At 38.2% G+C, this 15,854-nt stretch overlaps 1 protein-coding gene across 1 annotated transcript; it reads left to right on the forward strand.

Moving 5' to 3' along the window:
- The first annotated feature begins 497 nt into the window (after positions 1–497).
- On the forward strand, positions 498–15,501 carry LOC149019582 (nicotinamide adenine dinucleotide transporter 1, chloroplastic-like). Its single transcript, XM_089153557.1, has 9 exons — positions 498–980; positions 1,056–1,151; positions 1,736–1,842; positions 2,677–2,725; positions 2,861–2,970; positions 12,878–12,972; positions 13,063–13,151; positions 13,230–13,324; positions 13,727–15,501. The coding sequence occupies exons 1-9, from the start codon at positions 905–907 to the stop codon at positions 13,961–13,963; spliced, it is 954 nt and encodes a 317-aa protein (XP_089009683.1). The 5' UTR covers positions 498–904; the 3' UTR covers positions 13,964–15,501.
- Positions 15,502–15,854: the final 353 nt, after the last annotated feature.

Here is a 15,854-nt window from a genome sequence, read left to right on the forward strand (position 1 = left end):
GGCTTTACAACTCAATAACAATCACAAATAAAAAGAAACTATCTTGAGAAATAACATCTAATTATCCAAAGAAAATTTTAATTTAAATTAAATTTCAACTAGGATTCCATCCTCAATTATAATTTTGACACAAAAAAACTCAATAACTAACTCTAGAATACTCCAATTCAAATTTTAAGAACCAATTTGAAGTCCCAACAATTAGGAGATTGGACTCAAGTTGTGAGATCCCCACCTAATTAGGAATCTCACCCATACAAATAGTCTCAAATAACTTACAAAATGAGAAACTGAAAAATAAAGTAGAAATAGAGATAGAGTCCGGCACATAATTTCCACTTTTCATACCCCATTTTAAACGAGTACCATACGTTTTGATTTTTTCCATCACCTTTCTCCATCAAACAAACGCTTCTTCAAGGAATTTGAGAGGAATTTACCCTCCACCGATGCCAGATTGGAATTTCCACCGAGTACGAGACAAAGCCCATGAAACACGAGTTGAAAAAGGTTAAAAACGGAATTAAAAAAAAAACAGAAAAACAAAAAATTATGAAACACTGGTTACCCTGGCCGATCGATCACGAATTCACGACGGAAGCGAAGTCGTCAAGAGCAGAGAAAGGGAGATGGTAAGAAACGGCGACCTTTTCCTTCATCTTCCGAACCCTGCAAGGCTGCAAAACAGTTGAAATCATTATATTTTTTGTTTTTCTTGATCGCAATTCTTTGCTCGCCTTTGATCTTATTGAAATTCTAGCGCTACGGATCTCTTCGATTCCTTGAAAGAGGAATTCACAGATTTATCTTCTTGCCATGCGACTCTGCTTCTCTGATATCTCCCTCTTCAGAGAGGAATCCCTAATTTTAGCTCAACGACCTACAACCTCCTTTGGTTTCAAGAATGCACGGCGATTCTCATTCTCTTGGCCCTAACGCTAAGGGCCTTCTATGCAATGCCGGCGCCGGTGCTGCTGCTGGTGTGTTGAATTCTCTCCCTTGCAGAATTGTAAATTTGCGATAGATTGCCTCTTATGGTTTCAATTACTTTGTAGGAGTTATTGCTGCCACATTTGTTTGCCCTTTGGATGTGATCAAGACTAGGTTCCAGGTCCATGGGCTACCTAAGCTCGGGAACGGAACCATCAGAGGTACGCGCTTTTTCTACTTTTACAAATAGTCTGAAAAGTAGAGCAGTTAAATCTCAGTCTCAATCGACTGTCCTGTTCTATGGAATCTGAATCAAGTCCACGGGGGGATAAATTGGGGTCTATGAAAATTGTAGATCAATTTTATTAATTATGCCACTATTCAGTGACCATTGTGGAAGAAAAAGGAAACTAGTTTATCGAATAAATTGGGTTCTATGAAAATTGTCGATCAATTTTATTAATTATGCCACTATTCAGTGAGTATTGTGGAAGAAAAAGGAAACTAGTGTATCGAATAAATTGGGGTCTATGAAAATTGTCGATCAATTTTATTTATTATGCCACCATTCAGTGACCATTGTGGAAGAAAAAGGAAACTAGTTTATCGAGTCCTGAGTGCAGATTCTTAACGCATTAATTTTCTGAAGTTCGGATCAGATGCATGTAGTAGTTTGGCATCTGTTAATTTATGTTATTCATCTATGATTTAGCGGGACATTCTCTTCCATTACCTTTCTGTTTTTTTTTTTGGGGCTAAGAATCATAAAAAGCTGATATTTTGGTAATGACCAACATTTCACCAGGTAGCCTGATAGTCGGGAGTTTGGAACAAATATTCCGAAAGGAGGGTTTACGTGGCATGTATCGTGGGCTTTCACCCACAATTTTGGCTTTACTCCCAAACTGGGCGGTATGTTTTCTCGAGTTAAATCATCAATTCTGTAATTACATTAGTATATATACAAAAAGGTATAAAAAGGAATGAAAATAATTTGCATATTTAGTTAATGTTTTGGGTCATAATAGCTTCATAAGAATTGTCATGCAGAGGGTGAATGGTCAAAAGAATATTAGGCCATTCTCAGTTGAAATGATGGGTGACTGTGAGATAGCACTCAATAGTCAAATCATATATCAAGTTTGTTTGTAACCTTTGTTGATTATTGTAAGAAGATGTAAAGGACTGAACCAATTCAGTTCTTGGCTATTAGAAACTGACAAATGGGGAGGATCATGTATGCCGTTTCAACTCCTCACCTGAACAGTGATATCTGAGGGGCCATGAAATTTCACATTTGATCTGGTGTTTTGCAAAACTATTTCCTGGATATTAGATAGCGGAAAGTCTTTTTTTTTATCAGCTTGAACAACCAGCATGCCTGAGAGTATTGAATTATTTTTAGAAATCCATTAATTTGCAGCCTAGATCTGGTATTAGGCTGTGTGATGGAATTGGTTGGTTACTTGTGTCAACTTTGTCACGAAATCTTGTTAGTGTTATGGGCCATCTTTCCCACTATGTGGCCTTGTCTTCCTTGATTTCAATATTTACTGATATATTATGATGAGAAGTCTTACATACTTATTATCACAATTGCAATCTTATCCTGAAATGCATCGGTTGCTTAACTACCAATGAGTTCCAGAGTTCAATTTTCTATTCTCACACCAGAAAAATTATTTTGTTTTCTTTCTGTTTGATACATCACAAATTTCAGAAAGAATTAAAGGTTAAACTTTGCAGGTTTACTTTTCCATATACGAGCAGCTCAAAAGCTTACTCTGTTCTGATGGTTAGTTTTCTTAACTTTAGTACACTGAAGAATAGAAAACTGATTTACTTTTGGCTCATTACCTCAGATCATCAATAACTTTTGGATATTATGAGTCAAGTCTAGAATTTAATTTATGTTGTACTGTTAATGTAGTTGAGAGCCATCGACTCTCGGTAGGTGCAAACATCATAGCTGCTGCTGGTGCTGGAGCTGCTACAACTATTGCAACCAATCCTCTTTGGGTTGTGAAGACAAGATTTCAAGTATGTCAGACAGGACTTGAATTCCTGCAACGCCAGAACTTTTTTCCTTTTAATTCCTGCTATTCGAGATTCATGACTATAGTTACCTATTAGAGAAGTCTGGTAATTTTCTATGTTAATTAATAATTTTGCATTGCTGAAGCAATCATGGGTACAATAACACTGGTAATAGGTTTGCTAACAGCCACAAGAACAACAAATATCTCAAGCAGTGGTTGAGTTGCAATACTGTTTAAAAATTAGTGTGACACCGTAAATTCGTTAAAGTTTATAATCTTTAATTGGTTACTATCAGAATAAATGACTCAATAAATAATAAAATCAAGAGTTCTCTAGCAATCAAATAAAGCAGGGGCTAATTTAAAAGAAGTTGAAAGTAAGGGGCTTTAGTGCAAATAAGAAACCAGATAATCAATATCAATTCGATGAAGAGCCACTCTTCTCCGACCTCTCAACTGTGTCAGCCAGCAGTAAACCAGGTTTTGGGTTTGAGCATGAGACTCCCTGCATTAGGGACTCAGTTTACCGGAGAAATGGGGAGTAAAATCTACTGGTTCTCCCTTGCACAACAACTATTACTTGAGAAGAACAAACAGTGAAGGTATCAATAAGGTCTGAAGTCAGATCTAGCAGTAATTTTCTAAGCCAACCCATATTTCAGCTTGATAGTCTAATTCAAGTAGGTTTCTGAACTAGGGCCTTGCTGGTATATGGTCACCGAAGGGAAAGGAGTAACCTCTTAAAGTTGTAGAGAAAGACGGAAGATGGTGAGGAGATCAAGAGTTAACAATGGCTGTGATGGAGGCTTACTTGAATGAGGGCCAATTAAGCATGATCTGTAACAGAACCAGCTCAAATTGAATAAAAACTAGGGGTTAGGGAAATTCAAATAGCATGTATGGGATGCTATGGGGGTGTTAAGGGTTTAGGGGTTGGATTGAGATAATTATCATATGAGTTTAGGGGATTTGTGATGCAGTTAAAGAATGTCCAAATGGGTCAAGTGGGCCTTAGAATTGACCCATGGTGGGTTCTGTAGCCATTAAACTTCTTATTTTTTGAATTTTCATTTATTGACATTTCCCCCCCCCCCCCCATTAATTCCAATATGAAATTATTTCTAGAAGGCAGAAGCAAACCTATTTCCCTCATTTGGTCAAAGTATATCTCCACAAGGGTATGAGATCTTTAAAACCCTTACCCATTGGAAGCCAAGTAAAAGGAGAACTATTGGTTAGATTCTGGAAATTGATTAAAAATTCAAACCTTGCAGAGTAACAACAAACTCTAGAAAACAATTGATGTAAACCAGGCCCAATCAACATCAAGTCCCTCGAATATTGGACCACAAACCAGGGCCCATTGGGTCACCAAGAGGCTGGCTGAACCCTCAAAAGGGTATTAGGGTCTTTCTCCCAACCCCTTTGAACACCAAAAGGTTCCGGTAAATTCCCCGGTTTTTTTAGGATCTTATATCTACTTTTTGTTCTTCAATTGGATTAGTGGTTACAGTCCTTGTCTGGGTTGGAGCCCAGTTGGAATCCAATTTTCAAGTAGGATTCCTTTTGGAAGTTAGTTATTTATTTTGATAGTCATTTTTTATTTAGGAGTTCTTTTGAAGACTCCTTTCTAGTTTGTTATTAGTTGTTTAGTTGTACTGTGAATCCCAAACCAAAGTAGATTCTAGTCTGAGTCCAATTAAGTTTTCTAGGTTGAGTCTGCATTTGTTGTTCTCAAGTGTAAGGCTATGTCAAGCCCCCACCCCATTGTAAGCAATTCAGTTGAAGATTAAATAGAATTTCAGAGAGTTGGGGTAGTGGGACCCCAGCCCCACGACCTAGGTTTGTGAGATTAAGAGTGTTTTCTGCAATTAAAGCTTTCTTGTTCATCTTCTTTAAAGCTTGTGGCTGCCTTAGATTATTCTTCAACTCAGTCTTCAGTTAACCAGCCCTTTCCCTCGAAGTAAATTAAATCCCTCCCCCCTGCCCTATGCAATTCCCTTCATCTACCCCATTTTAAGCCTCCCCCTTTCCCTCTTATTCCTGACAGCACCCCCCGGGGGGTGGGGGTGGGGGGCTGCACCTCTCTCATCTACCTTTGCCTACTTCCAAACTTAACTGCAGCCCCCTCTTTGAAGTTGCAGAATTTTCCTGCACGTCATTTTCTTCATTGAAATCCTAAAACCCTACACCTATTAGTAACCCAATATCTCCTAAGGGCTTAACCCAAGTCCTAAACCCTTTTAGGACTGGGATCCCCCACCTTCTACCCTACCGTTGACCCAAACCCTAATCAAGAGTCCTAGACACATTAGCAGACCTAATTATACTTAATATTTTGCTTTACTTAGAAAAATTCTGCAATTTCACATTAAGAACAGAATATCTCTCTTTAGTTTTCAGACCTAATCCTAACGTGAACATGACCCTAGACCTTCCCTTTCAATACTCAAGGCTTGGAGCTCAACCTAGCCCTAGCCACAGGCTTCTCAGAATGATTTGAGCAAAGTTTAGCAGCTATCCATTGTTTCTGGACCTGAGCAGCAGAGTTATAAACCCCAAAGCAGCTGCTGTCCTTAGAGAATTAAATCCCAAACAGCAAACAATTGAACCCTAGTTTATTTGCTGTTTCTTAGAAAAGGTCCTATTTCTGGCCCTGCTATCCAGGGTTAAATCAATTGGTATCAGAGCATGGAAGAATCAGCAGTGGCTAGGGTCCTAGGAGCCTAGAAAAGACCTAGTCAGATATACTTGTTCAACTACAAGGCCCGGCTACCAAGTACAAGACCTATCTACTAGAGTAGCCCATTGGAGCAACCAAGCAGGGAAGATGTGAATCTCAACCAACCCTAACAACCAGATCTGGAATGATTCAAATCTGCAATTGCTAGACCTAGAGAAAAATGAATCCTCTTGAAAAAAATAAACTCGAAATTGAAATTAAAATTAAAATTTGCATTAATCAGAAGAAAGGAAATACACTTGCATAAAAACTAAACAACTTAAATAAACTAATGCATTACATAAAAAAAATTGAACCTAAACATTCAATCTAGAAACTAGAATCCCACAAAGTAATCAAAGAACTAGAGAAGCTAAAATAAACTAAAGAGAAAGAAAGTGTTGATGGCTAAAAAAAATAAAAAATAAAGAGAAAAAGAAGTGTTAAAACTAGGTCTAAGAAGGGAGGGTCTATTTATAGGAGATAATGAATTATTTATAAATAAAGAAATATTATAATAATAATAATAAGTGAAATAGGAAAAAGGAAAAAAAAATAATAGAAGAAAGTGAAGAGAAAAGTGGGGAGGAAAGAGAAAAAAGTAAAAAAAACATACATTTTTAAAAGAATAAGTGAGTTTATTAAGGAAATAATAAAAGAAATAGAAAGTGGGGAGAGATAAATAATTAAGGAAAATAATAAAATCTTCTAGAAAAAAAGAAAATCCTAATCTTTGACTACTTGTGGGCCCATACATTTTTCAATTACAATAAAAAAAAAAAATAAAAATCCTAACTAATCTCAGCTGTAGATCAAAATTGGCTTATTTATTTCTAAAATATTTTGGAGTTGGCCCACAATCACATCTCTAGCCCATCATGCTCCAAATCAAGCCCATTTTTGCACTTGAGAATTTGAACGGACCTCTTGATGTGTAAAATTGTTTGTTTCATACCCAAAACTCCAAATATTTGCTTAAATCTAAACAACATAAAACCCAAGGCAGCTCCACTCTAGATGTGTAAAATGCATGCTTTATGCCCTAAGATTTCACACATAAATGTGCTCATCAAGGGGCCACCCCACCCTGAGGCGAAATTAGAAGAGGCTTCCCCAACACCAGTAATCCTAGAGAGTGCTTCTACTATCATGAGAAGGGCCACTTTGCTAGAGATTGTCCCCAAAGAAGGGGAGTTGCTGTATTTGATCCTAACCAGTGGGTTCTTGAAGAGGAAGGTAGTTTGTCCTCCATTGGAAGAAGAGCCAGATAGCCAGTATATGGAAGACTACATGGAGTCAAACCCCCATCTGAATGTGATGGCAAAGATCTTAGTATTCAGAGATTGAGAGTGAAGATTGGAGGAGAATCAATATTTTCTATACTAGAGTTAAGGTTGGAAGATTCCTGGCCTAAACCATTGTAGACAGTGGCTGTAGTGGCAATGCAGTGTCTGAGAACTTCATTAGAAGAACAAGGCTTAAAACTGAAGGGCACCCCCAACTGTATAAAGTCTCCCTCTTCAGCAGTGCCAAAATTGAAGTAAACACCTGGTTGCCTAATACCTGTAAGTCTACACTCTTATTCTGAGAAATATGGTGCGATGTGGTTCCCATGAAGCTCTCCGATGCACCAGCAGTTTCCAGATTTCCACCTTGAGGACAAAGTGAAACTCATGGGGGTGCCAAATTTGGTGACCTCTCAACCCAGCACAGCAGAGAAATAAAGAATACAAAAAACAAGAAGAAAATTAATCTGGATTGCCTAGAGTCCAGTGCTCCCTAGCAGTGAGCTGCTACCAAAACTCATGAATTTTTCTCCCCCACCCATGAGCCTCCTCCAGCCCTTCCATTCCTATAACCGAATTGCATAACTGACCCTCTCTTTGCTCTCCATGTGGCTTCTTTATTCTCCTTATTTTTATATGCATGCTTGCCATAATTCTCAAGGAGTTGCCTAAGCATCGAGCCTTTTCTGGGTCAAGACTCAAGGTGACTTGGTTTTCATTGTCCTCTATTGCATCGCCTCACCTAGTTGCCTTGACAACTAGGATGACTGTGTATTCTTTTGATTTATTTATGAACGACTGCTGGTCTAAAGAGGCAGCAGATTGCCTAGCCCCACGAGTGTAAACTTGTGAAACCAGGGGTTACCAGGGCTTTAAAAAGGGGACCTCATGGAGCTTGTTTGAGGGGGTTCTGGGGTTTGATTTATATGATGGATGGATGGCTGGATCTCCAGATATGCTGATTCAAGTAGTCTCAGCAATGGATCAAAAGAATAAACAAAAAATGGAAGGGGAAGAAGATGATGGAGGTTAGTTAATTTAGATACTACTCTCAAGATAAGGGTAGACTAGGTATTATTCACCTAAAGCTTTCCTAGGATGTGAATCATGTGACTCATCAGCAGGGTTCACAGGATGAAGAAGGAGGCAGCAGCTCAAAGCGTGTTTGCTAGTCAACTTGATAATCAATAGCCAGTGTAGTGGAGTATTGTGTTCTCAGGATGGAGAAGGAGCAGCAGCTCAAAACTGGTTGCAAATCAACTTAATAATCAATAACCAATGTATTAGAGTATCCCATGAGGGATTTAAAGAGGATGTTTGACGGTTTACAGCTAAAATTAAAGCTAGTTAAGCTAACAAACTCTTCACCTAATTGGAAAAGGTTTCTACAACAAACTACCTACGCAGTTGACCTTAGAAACAAACACCTAAGTGGAGAAGATGCTCAATGTTATTGCAGCAATACAGTACCATATCTTGGGTAAATTAGCTGACATCAAGTACTTTTGACTTCCTTCTTTACTTCATATAAGCTTTGTCCACCTTCTCAGAGGGTCACGACAGCGATGCTGGTGTCCTTCAGAAATAATTCCCAAATAACTCAATTATCCCTTGAGCTGGGCATGAAATTCAGCTTCTCCAATGGAGTGAGAGATGACCGACTGTTTATGCTTCCTTTCCAGTCTTGTGGAATAGACACAAAAGACAAAAAGAGGAAACAAAGACCCAATAGAAGGGTGATGGAGGTGCATAAAGAGACAAAGTGGTTGATACCATGTTGTTTACGAGAATGAACTCTTATTTTAGTAGGGTGGTCATCATGGCCTTAGACATAGATTAACGCATATTATTGAAGATAGGAGAGATGTTTTATGATGATGAGGGCATCCAATGGAGGCATTACAACAGTTAATGATTCATAGTCTATGGATCCTTTCTCTATGTTTGTTCCAAGTGTAAGGTACAAATTTCAGAACAAAGGAGGAAGGACCATGAATAGGTGGAGCTGATGCCCACCATTTACCTTTGTCAATTGTATGCTCTCCTTGAATTGGGAGACACTCAAATATTGTCAATGACCAGAGTGTGTTATGGTAACAACAGTTTTTCTTCCTCAAGACTCTCCCCCTGAAGAAGTGTCGTGAAATATGGTTTGACATGGAGACAACGAGCTGGAGGATGATTAGCCATTTCAAAGGTCGAATAACCCAAGTAAATATGTTGAAGGGCAGTAGTTTGGATGGAAGAGGAGAGGAATTATACGCAAGGCAAACACACCTAAACATAATGAGAGAAAGGGAAGGCAATCATAGTGTCCAAAACGAAGGAGATAAGTGTCTTAAAATGTAGAACACTAGGGAAGAACCTTATTTACAGAGTAGGCAGAAGCAAGGATAACATATCCCTAATAGATTTTAGGGGGACGCCAGTGGTCAGTAGTTAACATCAAGGAGTGGGTCCTATCAAGGAAACAGGAATGACATTTTGTTCTGGGGTCCAAACATGAGGTTTGGGAGACAATGTCATGGGTATGAACGATGAAGATACTATTAAAACTATCATCTACATATTCCATACCGTTATCACTCCAAAGAATACAGATGGTGGCGTTAAAATGATTGTGAAGCATTACATGGGAAGATTGGAAGCAGTAAAGGCATCGGATTTACTGTGTGTACTATAAACCTAAGTGAGACAATTGCAATTGTCAATAAATGTAATAAACCATCGGGATTAATGGGTCCTAGACGGACCTTATATATTGAAGTGAATAATCAAAAAAGGAACATCACTTTTCGCATAGGATAAGAATGTTGAGTGTCTTTAGCAAATTCATACACATCACTACTAATTTACCACAAATGTTAAACTGTCTGGTAATATAAAGTGTAGAATATGAAAAGAAGGGTTTCCCAAATAGTGGTATCAATAGTGAAGCTTGCTTCAATGTATATGAGAACTAAAGGTGGGAGCTGAGGACGGTAGTGTTACTATTGATGGAGACTTCAAGTAGTAGAGTGTAGAGTGGGGCGGTACCAACCACTGAACATGTCATTAGATCATGAAACTAAAAAACAACCAGTGAGTAGGAAAAAAGTGAACAGAACAACTCAACTCACTTGTCAAGTGGTTTTTGCATAATAAATTTGCAGACTGATTGTGAACTTGTAAAGCAGAAAGAAGGGAACAACAAGATATAGAACCTTTACGGCTTTACCCAAGATGAAGGACACAAGTTCATCAGTGACGTGAACCTTTACCCTCTTGTTTAGTAAAGAAGAATTTTAATAGTCAAGGCTAGATGGCATGGTGTGTGTGTGTTTTTTATTAACTTTAACATTTGTAGGACATAAAAGGAGGAATTGCCACTTCTTTGAAAGTAGAAGTCCTTTAACTTCTGAAAAATGATTGATAAAGTAAGTTACCTTATGTTTCTCATGCTTCATTCTTGCAATGATTCTGTAGCATTTAGGACCAGTAGGGACAGCATTGTTCATGAGGCTGTCTAAGTTTGATTCTTATTCATGTTGTTTAAATAATGTAAACTATTTCTAGGGTCACTGAATGAGGGGCCAAAGGGCTTGCCAGTGTCCCACGGTCCCACCAGCAACCCAGAGAATCTCGGTCAACATAAGGGGTATTTTGGTAATTTTGCTAATTCCCTGGTGTCCTAGTTCTAGGTCTCATTGAGTCCAATTTTTTGTTGTCTGGACCTTAGTTTTTTTTTTCTTAGTAGTTTGTCATTTATATAAGAGTCCTAATTTAGGTATGATTCCCAAAGATGTAGGGATCCCATAATTTGAGTCCCCTTTAGTCTCCTAAATTTTAGGCCTCCATATTTACTCTTAGAATTTGGATTGGAGTCCTCTAGAGTGAGCTAGTGAGTTTTTTTTATGTCATAGTAGTTGAGATGTAGTTGAGTTTGTTGGATAAGCCAATTAGAGTTCTAGTTGGTTTTCCAACTTTGTCCTTTTCTATTTCTTATTTGAGCTATAAAGCCCTCCATCTGTGTAATTTTAAAAAAGTTGAATTGAATAAAAAATCTGATTTGGTTGAAATCCAGGTCGGGGTCTTCTTGGGAGGGCCACGACGGATTAGGGTGTTATCTTCTTCGAGTGTTCTTCAAACTACAGAGGTCATTCAACACAAACAGCTTTCTTCCCCAATCAAGTAAGTATAACCCCTCCCTCCCCATTCTAGCCTCTCTTCCGCTTTCATCTCTTTCACCCGCAAACCTTCCTTACCCATCTAACCCTAATTCCGTAAATTCCAGCAACCCTTCCCCTATCGCTGACCCTCCCCAACCCCTGCACTAACCTGCGACACCTCTAGGACCCTTTCCCCTTCAACCATTGGCCCTGCCCTACCTTCCCCCTTCTCTTTCCTTCTTTTCCCCCTTCTTTATCTTGTGGCAGCTTAGGAAGTCAAGAAAAGAAAGAAAGAAAGAAAGAAAGGAAGAAAAGAAAAGAAAGAAACAGAAAAGAAAGAAAAGAAAAGAAGAAAGAAAGATCACAAAGAGAAAGGAAGAATTCAAGAACCTAAGAAACAGCCCCCTAGCTTCATTCCATTCATCCCTAAACCTTCCCAAGTCCCAACTGCAAGCTTCCCATCCCCTTCCCCCTTGGCCGCAGGCCTTCCACACCTTTTCCCCTACCCCGTCCCATATTGATTTGACCCCATAGCTGGATTATTACTTTGTCAAATTTACCCATCCCATCCTGGGTATTGTTAAATCCCTATTTCCCAAACCCATCCTGCACAATCCTCAAAATACTACTGTGAGTCATCAGTTTTTTTATTGCTGGTTCACAAGGCGAGGATCCTGAAGTGACCCAATTTTAGGTTTTATTTCAGATCTCAAAACCCTAGAATTATGGGTTACATCACTAAAGCTGACATTTTTTCCCCTTAAATGTGTAAAAATTGAATTATTTCAGCTTTCCACCTCTAGGGAGTTCTGTGTTTTCTTTTTCATTTGTTTTCTCGAGTCACTTATTCTCATAAAAAGAAAATTATTATATTAATGATTGGGAACAAAAAACCGATGACTGTTGTTAAGACACCATTCGTAGGTTCTAGATCAGGGGTAATTTGGGGCAATGAAATAACTCATGTGGGAGGGTCACATGGGAAGGGAGTTCATGGGGGTTTCTATAGCATGAAATTTGTAATTAGAGAGGGAGGAAAAATGAGTTAGGCATTTAGGGCAAGCTTGCTTGTGGTTTGTGAACTGGGGTGAGTTTACTGGTTTTTGTTGGGGGAATCCACTGGGAGGGGGATTGTAGGGGGAAATTCCCAGATTCACTTTAGTTATTCCATTTGATTGGTTATCTGTTAATTGCAATACCAATTTGGTCTCCATTCCAGTAGATTGCAGTGGTGACGCGTGGGTAATTTGCCAGAATTATTAGGGAAGACTACCTGAGTCGCCAGAAGATTCAGGGGAGATAATTGGGGTCCTATCAACTGTCAATTAAACATGGCACAGTCCTAATATATTTGAAAAAGATTGGATGCCTGCACGAAGCTTATAATGTTTTTATAAATTATTCAGTAGATTTCTGCTGTATAAATTATTTTCTAAATTGCATACATAATAACTGGCATGAGGCATGTGGACACAGATATGTAGAGGCCTATACTCCATGTGCAAAGAGTCCCTACTGTCTTAGAGACCAAGAACTTAATCCCACTTATTCCTAGAGGAAGCTTTTAATGCCGTATGAATTATCACTAGATTGCCCCTGTTTGAAGATTTTCTCCAAGTTGAATACAATGATAGGCATGAGTGTGATATTTGAAGGCCTATATTTCATGTGTAAAAACTAATAAGGCTTTCAAAATGTCTTAGAGACAAGAACTTAAATGAAGTATTTATTTTTTGTATGTTCTGTGTGTAGACTCAAGGAATGAAGATGGGCTTGGTCCCATATAGGAGTACACTGTCTGCTTTGAGGAGAATAGCTCATGAGGAGGGTATTCGTGGATTATACAGGTTGTGTATCACTCTTTCTTTTATTACTTGACAGTTGATTATTGGCTTCTGTCTTATTCCAATGACCTCTGTCTTTCTTATGGTAAACAGTGGTCTTGTGCCAGCATTGGCCGGCATTAGCCATGTCGCCATCCAGTTCCCAACATATGAGAAGATCAAAGCTTACTTGGCCAAGCGAGGTATTTGAGTCTCATATATCCTTTCTTGCATACAAGAATGTTGAGTTATTGCTGCTGACCCCTTTAGGATGATATCAGACAATAAAACCACGGATACACTCACTACACGTGATGTTGCTGTTGCTTCATCGGTCTCCAAAGTAATTGCTTCAACATTGACATATCCACATGAGGTATGATTAGCTAGAAACATTGAAATTGCTTTGATCTCATCTTGCAGCTTTGCGTTTCCTTGTGATGACTATTTTCAATTGGTTTCCTGGTAAATTTCACTGATGGAACCCCCTTACTTTCCTGTTTTCCTATATTGATTCTTTTTATTTTTTGGGATAGGGGTGGTTGGTTGGTTTGTTTTGTATTACTGCCTGTTTGTAAGCTGTTTCTAATTCTTGTTTATAGGACCGCATAAAATAAAATAAAAAGCTAATTCTTGTTTATAGGACTGCATTAAAAAAAAAAAAAAAAAAGAGAGTTGGTTGCGATATAAATTTCTTATGATGCTCCCTAAGCTTCATTCTAGTAGTTCCTCTCATGTTTACTTGTATCTTTTTTCCCTTTCCCCCCTTTCTGTGCAGGTTGTGCGTTCTAGGCTTCAAGAACAGGGACACCACTCAGAGAAGCGATATTCTGGTGGCATTGATTGCATTAAGAAAGTCTTTCAGAAAGAAGGTGTTGCTGGATTTTACCGTGGTTGTGCCACCAACTTATTGAGAACCACCCCAGCTGCAGTTATCACATTCACAAGCTTTGAAATGATTCACCGGTATCTGGTAAATCTGTTCCCTCCTGAACCACAACCTCAGACACTGTGAATACAAACTTCCTCCACTTGGGTTCTTGATACGGATGAAGCTTGAGCTACTACAAGCATTTTTGTGGCTCTTCACATGCATTTGAAGGGAATATAATTCGATCTGCCAATATTTGTCCATGTGATTTAAAGCCCAAAATATTACTTCAGGCAGCCAATATTTGTCCAAGTGATGATTAAAGTCCTAAATATTAATCCAGCGAGCAAATATTCTTTCCAGGTGAAGATTCAAATCCAAGATTGGATTTTGTATGAGAGGCTGGGCAATGGAAGTGTGCCTATTCCTCTTCCATTTATCTGTTCCATGGTGTCCTATGGCAGCCTGAAGGGCATTTTCTGCCTGGTTTGGCTTCTTTTAGGTTGGAATGTAGTGTATGCCTTTCTGTGTTTGTAATATGACGTGCTTGATGGTGACGATTAAAATTAGCATCTTGAAACATTTTTACATTTTAGGCTGCAGGAAATGGTTAGAAAAAACAAAGGAAAATATTCAAGATTATAGTTATGATACATTCGTGTCTCTTGCCCTTTTTCATTGTTAATTCGGTTGTTGCTTTCACATTTTTCTGTTTAGGTTTTTGCTGTGTCTGGTATGCAAGGGTTATATGCAGTCTTTTCCATTCTCTTAGTGTTGCAATTGTCAGTTCTGATGCGTAGCCATTCCTTCTGTTTGAGTTCGAGTTGGATATTCCATAAAGGATTCTCGGTTTAGAATGTATGCTGAAGCCTTTATTTTTACTCTTTTTAGATTTAGGATACATTCCAGACCTACTCTGAGAATTCATACTAAAGACAGCCCTAAATTATATGGATTAGAGTTTGATGATGCAAAGCTATGGTTGAGCTGGAGAGCAATTTGACAATTTCCTTCCTTTCTTTTTAGCATAAAAAGGAGGGAGGAATATCTGTCAAGATGATGAAGATTTGTCTTCAAAACTGGCTCAAAATCGAAGTATAGAAGGCACCATCAACTGCTGCCGCCCTTGAAGCTGGAAAATTTTACAGATATCCCACATTTTTAATGCTTAAGAGCAACACTGTAATGCCATATGCAATGATATCTATGATAATTCTAATTGTAGTATTTATTATTGGTTTCACATCTTCTATTTCATGATTTTGTACTAGGGTTTAAAATGTTAATCTAATGGTGGGCAAAAGTTAGGGCTCAAAAATCAAGTGTCAGACCATTGGATCAATGTATTTGCTCAGGTTTTGCAATCACACCTGTAGGAAGTTCAAACCCACGAAGCAAGGGATGTGAACAATCTAAAAAAGTTCAGGCTCTTTTTTAGATTATTAGGTGATTTTTTGCCCAACTGATAGCCAAGGGAAAAAAAGCATGGGTGACAAATGGTAGTAGAACACATGAAATACTGTTTTAAAGATTCAACTTGAAAGCGTAAGCTACAAGATGATGAATATAACCCTAATGTAAGCACAATAATTGTCCCAGAAAATCAATGAAAAATATTATAACATTCTAACCCAACCTCAAATTCTTAAAAATATGGAACCATTGAGGACATTTAAGAATTCAACCCAAAAGATTAAGCTATTAGCTGAAAATAGTAAACTTACTACAATGAAAACACATCCAATGCCCCAAATAGTCAATAGTAAGATTATTTCCTATATTAACCAAAAAAAAAAAAAAAAAATTTATTTCCTATACAACCCAGGTTCTCAAAACCTTGATACAATGAGTCATGACCAACTTGTTCTATCATCCTCTAATATCATCCATCTCACACCCTGTTCTGTAATGTTTATTTGTGTGTAGTGGTGGGTGGAGAGTCCAAATCATCTCCCTTATCTATGCTTTTCCAATGGCTGTTGACCACGAATTATAGGAGACCTTCAGGGTTAGGGTGATGGGTTTATTTTTTTTA

Source organism: Hakea prostrata, chromosome 4 (assembly GCF_041222555.1).
Source record: "Hakea prostrata isolate BN-2017 chromosome 4, UWA_Hpros_2, whole genome shotgun sequence".
Lineage (NCBI taxonomy): Eukaryota > Viridiplantae > Streptophyta > Magnoliopsida > Proteales > Proteaceae > Hakea > Hakea prostrata.